At 32.0% G+C, this 7,640-nt stretch overlaps 1 protein-coding gene across 1 annotated transcript; it reads left to right on the top strand.

Moving 5' to 3' along the window:
• Positions 1–318: 318 nt before the first annotated feature.
• On the top strand, positions 319–7,333 carry LOC128179005 (uncharacterized). Its single transcript, XM_052846469.1, has 3 exons — positions 319–708; positions 2,479–2,556; positions 4,997–7,333. The coding sequence occupies exons 2-3, from the start codon at positions 2,479–2,481 to the stop codon at positions 6,209–6,211; spliced, it is 1,293 nt and encodes a 430-aa protein (XP_052702429.1). The 5' UTR covers positions 319–708; the 3' UTR covers positions 6,212–7,333.
• Positions 7,334–7,640: the final 307 nt, after the last annotated feature.

A 7,640-nucleotide genomic window follows, 5' to 3' on the forward strand; every position in this document is an offset into this window, starting at 1 on the left:
GAGAATACCTACAAATAAAAACAACTGGAAAGTAAATATGATAGCAAAGTATGGACCTGGGAAAGGAGTCTTTTCATTTAATTTCTTTACAAGAATGCCGAATGCAACAAAACTAGGCTTTTCGAGTTTACTTGATTTTGGTAAGCTGTTTGATTTTTACGGAAGCCCATTTAGGACCTATTAAAAAATATTTTTGAATTTGATATAACGAATTCTTGAATTTGTTAAAACGAATTTAAATCGTTATAACGAATTGTTGAATCCGTTATAACGATTTAAATTCGTTATAACGAATTCCTGGAATTCGTTATAACGAATTTAATCTGTTATAACAAATTCGCTGAATTCGTTATTTCAAATTTTGAAATCTGTTTTAACAAATTAAATTTGAAATAACGAATTCTTGAATTCGTTATTTCAAAGATTGAATTCGTATTTTCGGTTTTTTAAAATCTGTTATAACGTATTTTCATCCAATTCGTGATAACAAATTCCATAAATTGTGGGAACAAATTAAACAGTGTCAAAATGTCAATGTTATTAATCCGTTCTCACGAAGTGTAATCTGTGATAACAAATAAATAAATTTGATATAACGAATTATAAAATTGTTATTTCAATTTGCAAACCGATATAACGAATTTATTTATTTATGCGATAGCCATATTATAAGCGAGGCTGTCATCGAGGAAGCCATTACACAAAAAGGTAAGTCACGAGTGTAGTTTAACATTAATTTTAGTTATATATTGATCAATATTCATACGTGGTTTATTCTGGAATTGACAAGAAACGTCATTAAAACTCTCAATGGATGAAAAAAATGTATTTGTTTTTTAATACAGGGTGTCCCAAAATATCGGAAACCTGTCTTTTTTCTGAAGGATGCATGACTGCAGTTTAAACAAACCTTTTAATTGCCAAATAACTGCAAAGTAACTAAAGTTATCTGTCAAGCATTTGTACTTTTCCGTGCTTATAATTTTAAGAAGTTAAGAAATAAGAAAAAAATGGGATCATTGCTAGAAAACTGCACTGAAAAAAAAAATCAGTAGCTTTAACTTCCAAAAAAAAAGGAATGTTTATATATTTCATTTATGGTCTTAAAATCTATTATCATTTAAACTTTCAATGATTCAGGGATAAATACAGTTAAAATTATGTTTTCCTTGCGTTCTGTGTGAACTTAGTTAATGGATGGTTTCCAGTTAATAAAATACACAAGGCATTTTTTAGCCGCACCATGTGAGGTCACTTGGTTTCCAAAAACAATTCAAATTGTTATTTTAATCTACTCATAGTCAACTCAAATTGTTATAAATTGAATACTTATCTTGAATTACTGAAGTAAGACAAAATTTGTCTATTCTAAAAGTTAAGCAAAATACTATTACAATATGATTAGATTTCACTAATTGTAGACTTGATGATTTTTTAAGTATAAACCAAATGTCAAGTTAAGACATGTTTGGGGGATCGTATCTCACTCAAAATGTTACACAATCAGCTAATCGACGGATCAAATAATATTACCCATATATACATTGTATATATATATATATATATATATCATCATTTATTAACAAAAGCAGGTACATGTACTCTTTGTCTAAAACTTTTGTAGGGCGATGGGTTTATATCGAAAATAAAAATTTAGGGTATCGTGTGCATGAAAGAAAACGACAGAAGTTCCCATTACTTGAGTACAAACATGATATTTGAATGATGAAACTGAAAATAAATACTGTATTAATTAACTTAGATTACATCAGAAAAATATATAATATGATGTATACATAACTAAGTGAATGATTTCTGTTTGTATTACAAATTGCAGCTGTTAACAATAAATAAGCAGACGTCAAATATATGAAACAATATGATCTATCGATAATCGCGACATCATAGCAACATGGCTGGTTTTAAAGAAATTAAAAGTAAAAATATTTCATAGGTGGAAAAAACTTCATTCTTACATTTACATTTTCAAACTACTAGTTTTTATTGTATATCATCGCCCTACAAATTTAAGTTTATAACAATTTTTAAAAACATAATATAGCGGTGCCTTTTTAGCCAGCTCTTTTTTGGATACAAGCGTCAAGAAAATACTTAGACTTGGTAAAGTTGTCTTTCTTAGAAATGGATTAAAATAAATATATTGTAGGAGATAAATGAAAATGTTTTTGTAATTTTGCTTTACCATAAATTGTATTTAATGAATATATCTTATCTTATCCTAATTTTGTTTTGAAAATATAGGGAAAAATACTTTTAATTAGTATAGTAAAGTTTAAACACTATCAATCGATATAAAGTTTTGCTGTTAAGTTTAGCATTTCATTAGCGTATGCTTAAATGTGTAGATAAGGTAGAGTGACGGTACTTAAAGAAAATTGTCTCAGAAAACTCAATTTAGTAAAATATTGCAAAATAATGGAATCATCTTGTTTAAATTGATGACAATTTTTTCCACAGATGGACGAATCACTAGAAAACTTCCTAGAAGAACGAGGTATCCCGGCTGAAAAAATTGAAGCTATGAAGGATCAAAAGGTTGGATGTTTCTTATCCTACTTTTTTATATTGCTTTGTTAATTACTCTGATTCCAATTTGTGCATAAAAGACTAAGAGGGTTGGGGGGGGGTGCATATACGTTGCATTTAGAAGAGCTCCATATATAAATATAAAAGAAAGTCCTGAAATTTTAAATATGAAAAACATGATATCAAATTAATCTTCACAAAACAATATTTGTCAGATTGAAATATCTTATAATTAAAATTCAGTTGGTTCTGATGGTTTTGTTGACTTCCAGGATGTTTTTGACAACTGTAATCCTCATACTATTAAAATAAAAATTGTCGCACCCCACATTTATTATGCACACACATGATTCTATTCATTATTTAATCTTCATCTTAATATTATCCCTTTGAAAATCCGAATGTAATATCGATAAGCCTAGCACTGAGTATTTTGAAAATTAAACTTGATAAGAGATGAGAATGGCAAGACACGTTTTAAGGTTTTCTGTTTAAACATTTTATATTCTTCACAAGAATATCTTGCTATTGTATATTATATGATGATATATTGACTGTATATTATACGAATATTGACTGGGGTTGAGGGTAACATTGATTATATTAGCCCCCGAGGGACGAAATATTGCCCGACGCGAAGCGGAGGGAAATATTTTCGTCCCAAGGGGGCTAATATAATCAATGTTGCCCAAAACACAGTCAACATTTGTTTTGTAAAATATGAGGAAACACTCCAAAATTCAAAAAAGTAATTGAAAACAGATCACTATAATTTTCTCGGCTCAACAATGAATTCACGAATTCAATTTGTTCAAAGTTTATTTCCAAAATATCCTCGGCATCAAACGGTCAATGGTGATATTCCGCCGCCCGTAAGAATTAACATACTGATGTTCTACCTGATTTTACTTCACAGTAATAATTCACGAATCCTTATATCCGTTATGATACCAAACCGTCGCATTGTGCGTCCGTTGTTTACTTGCCCTGACTGACTGTCTATTATGACGTCACCTTGTTTTGGTGTTGCATAGAATTATTTACGTCATCGTTTACGAATCAACAAATCAGAAGCAATTAATTGAAATAAAGGGAATATTCTCAAGATATTATTCCGAGCCGGTCAATATATAGAGAATAATACATACCCGTTTCCATATCACAGCTTGTATCAGCCCGAGACTCCAATATCAGCCCGAGGGCCGAAGGCCCGAGGGTTGATATTGGTCGAGGGCTGATACAAGCTGTGATATGGAAAAGGCTATCTATTATTATATTACATACTTAGTAATAAATTTAAAAAGAAAACCCATCAACTTGAACAAATTGATTATTCATATCATTTACAAAAAGTCTGGACATGTAACGTTACATGTATTTAATAAAAAATATGAGTTCTTGTTTTAACAAACATGAAGCTACAGAACGGAATTTCACCAGGTTTTAAAAGTTGACTGCTTTAAAATATTTGCTAGCATTTGAAGTTTTCAACTGCACTTAAAAATGTCGACTGTAACTGAAAATGTTTTATTTTTCGTCTGTAAACATGAAAAAATGCCGAAGCGAAAAAAGGCAGAGGAGTTCCGCAAGGGGTGCGATACGGATCCGTATCAGCCCTGGAGGGCTGATAACCTGTATCAGCCCCGGAGGCCGATACGGATTTTGTGATGTCATCTGTATCACATGTGCAAACAAACTGTATTTATTACTAAGTATGTAATAAAAAAAAATATTGACCGGTCAATATTTTTCGGACGAGCTAATATTACAATTATTGACTAATCGTCTACATAGAGTTATATAGTGAGAGTATACTACTGAATATAACAAAACATTATATTGATCAAATGTTTATTGTGACCTTGTGAATTGTGAAAACTAGGGAAACAAATTTATTCTCTCTGTCTAATCTGATTTCTTTATTAAAGTACTAAATCATTTAACTATAATAGAAGTATAAAATAAGATACCATTTAACAATGAACACATTTTAATTGTATGGATTATGATAATTTAAACGCTGTTTCTTAATAAATAAACATTTCTACATGTTATTATCACACTTGAGGGCAGTATTCAGTAATTAAAAAAAATGATTGTATTCTTTTGTTTAACTTAGTATTTTTTCAGAAGTTATGTGAACACAATTGGATTTTTTGAGAAAACTAGTAGAAAAATTTATTTGTTGTAGATATACATCACTGTTAAATCATTTTAGTAAATTAATGGACCTAATGAATAATAACAAAATAAATTTAATTTATAATGATTAAATAAATGAATTCAAAATAATGAGTTTTCAATGATTTTCAAAGTGTGAAAATAACAACACGTCTGAATTGTCGTTACAAATATCATACTATAGACGAATTTTAACACTCAAATGTACTCTTTCTATGATTTTAATCATTCTGTAGATCATTCTTAAATAATATATTTCTGATTATAGATTGATAAAGATGTAATAACAGAAATGAGCAACGAAGATCTATCGAAATACATCGTCAAATTTGGAGACAGATGTGCAGTTCGCCGGTTTTGTACAAAAGCCACATCAACAACTCCCAAGGCGGGAAATTTAAAAAAAACATCTCTGCTACAGAAGTTAAAGAAAAAACTGCACGCGCGATCTTCAAAAGATGAATCACAAAGCACAGAGAGTGAGGACGAAAATGTTAAGGATAAAAGACGTAAAACATTAAAAGGGAACAGCAATGCCGTTAAAGACGGAAGAACGATAAAAATGGGGTGGAAACATTTTGAAAACTCTGACTATATTCAAGTCAGATCCGACAAAGGGGGAGGGACGGATGACATTTTTGTGCCAAAAAGTTTCACAAAAGCAGATCTATTAGAGAGAGCAAAGTCTATGTTTTTCCAGGAAGGATTATCATCAAAGGGTCGAGAAGAAGAGCTAGAATTTGACATGGCGGACTTCAGATCTCAACCTTTAGATGACAATTTAACTATCGGAGAATTGTTTAAAAAAACTAACAGGAAAAATCTCAGGTATTATTTGTTTACAAAACCAAAAAATGAGAATCAGTCCAAAAAACTAAAGAGAAATAAAAAAAGGAAAAGTCAGAAACACTTGAAACCAATTCCTCTCCCACAAGACTCGGATTCAGAAGATGACAGCAGTATTCAGAGAGAAGCAGCAATGGCCGTCAAATCTGAGAAAGCTTGCTCTTCGCGTCCAAGCAGCAGTTTGAATGTGCATTTTGTATCAGATCCTGATATACCTGGCCCTTCAGGTGAACAAACCATCAAGGCATCTAACATGACATCCAACAAGTCTGAAATTCCAGGACCTTCAGGTCTTTGCACATCTGCAAACCCTCATCTACTATCACAGGAAGATATACCTGGTACATCTGGATTCCACACTTCAGAGTATGTGACCTTTCATGAATCAGATAGTGACACACTTCCTGATCTGCATGATTATTTTGGAACTGTCAGGTCAATGCAAGTTACAATGCCTGACGGAACGCAAGAAGAGGTTATCTACAGTATTGACCCCAATGACAGTGGTATTGTTCAGTTAAACCTCAATAATCAAGAGATTGTGTCGGATGAGGTCCTTATAAGAGTCCATAGGGGACATGCCTTAAAAGAGCTGCTAGAGGCATTTTCCAACACAGCAGAATTAAAATCCAGATGATCCTTCCAAATGGCTCGGTTGAACAAGCGCAGGATGAAGGTGGTGTAACAAGGGACTGCTTGACTGAATTCTGGGAAGAATTTTACGCAACGTGCACAGTTGGTAAGGACTGCAAGGTTCCCTATTTACGGCATGACTTTGGTCATCAGCAATGGGAAGCTGTTGGGAAGATTATAAAATATGGATTTGAAGAATTTGGACATTTCCCCGTCTACATAGCTCGTCCATTTATGGAATACTGCATCGTAGGAGAAGCAAAAGCAGACTTGAAGGATACGTTTCTATCTTATGTCAGTCCATCTGAAGCTTCCGTTCTGAAACAAGCTTTGGCAGAGTTTGACAAAGTGGATCTTGATGAGCTCAATGAAATAATGCAGTCATATGACTGTAGGAGATTGCTTACGTCTGACAACATTGAAACAATCGTGAAGGAAATTTCCCACAAGGAAATAGTGCAAAAATCTATGTTCGTAATAGATTCATTCAAGCTTCATTTGCATGGTCTTATGCCAGAAGCAGCGCTTTGTGAATGTTATAAAAACCTAGTACCGAACAATCGACGAGTCATAGAAAAACTGTCTTTCCCAGAAATCCTGCTAGAAAAAGGAGCAGAAATTAAGAGATATCTTCAAAGATTCATACGAGAGCTGGACAAAGAGGCTTTGGGAAAATTCTTGAGATTCTCCACAGGATCAGATTTGATGTTGAAAGAAATAAGGGTCCGGTTTTCAAGCCTTGATGGTTTTGCTAGAAGGGTAATAGCACACACATGCGGTTGCGTATTAGAGATACCTATCTCCTATGATAATTATGTGGAATTTCGGGCAGAATTTATGTCCGTTTTAAAATCGGATGTTTGGGTTATGGACATGGAGTAATATTCGGAGGTAAAAGAAGGTAAAAGAAGAAAACAAAAGGATGCATGTGTTAATATCGAATTTGTTAACTTTCGTAAACTACAGACAGTAGTTAAAAATTCCAAAAAGTAAAAAATTAAAAATATACTTTTTAATGTATATTTTTTTTTAAGAAAATGTTTGTTTTTATTCACATAAACCACTAAATTTGTGTTCACAGTTTATTTGTTAAGTATTTTGACTACACAAACGTGTGATTGTTATGTTATTTTGGAAACGATCCAAATAAATATTTTCATTTAGTATGTCTGCCTTATTCTTTCTACAAGAACGTTTTAACTCATGAATACATGATTTGTGGTAATGGTTATGTTATATAAAAATATGACTCAATGAATACCATCAGTAATAATTGACAACCACAGATTAGATTTGTATCAGCTATTGACTTTATATGGAAGCCAGATATAGTATTGTTTTAATGAAGTCATTAGGCATCAATATTAGAATTTGAACTTCAAAATGTAATAAAGCAATATTTGGCTTATATACGTATATCGGTGATTAAATGA

Source organism: Crassostrea angulata, chromosome 3, assembly GCF_025612915.1.
Source record: "Crassostrea angulata isolate pt1a10 chromosome 3, ASM2561291v2, whole genome shotgun sequence".
NCBI classification, from domain to species: domain Eukaryota; kingdom Metazoa; phylum Mollusca; class Bivalvia; order Ostreida; family Ostreidae; genus Magallana; species Magallana angulata.

Coding starts and splice junctions, on each gene's coding strand:
- LOC128179005 (XM_052846469.1), top strand. CDS start 2,479: ATGGACGAATCACTAGAAAACTTCCTAGAAGAACGAGGTATCCCGGCT. Junction 2,557..4,996: donor AAGCTATGAAGGATCAAAAG/GTTGGATGTTTC, acceptor TTCTGATTATAG/ATTGATAAAGATGTAATAAC.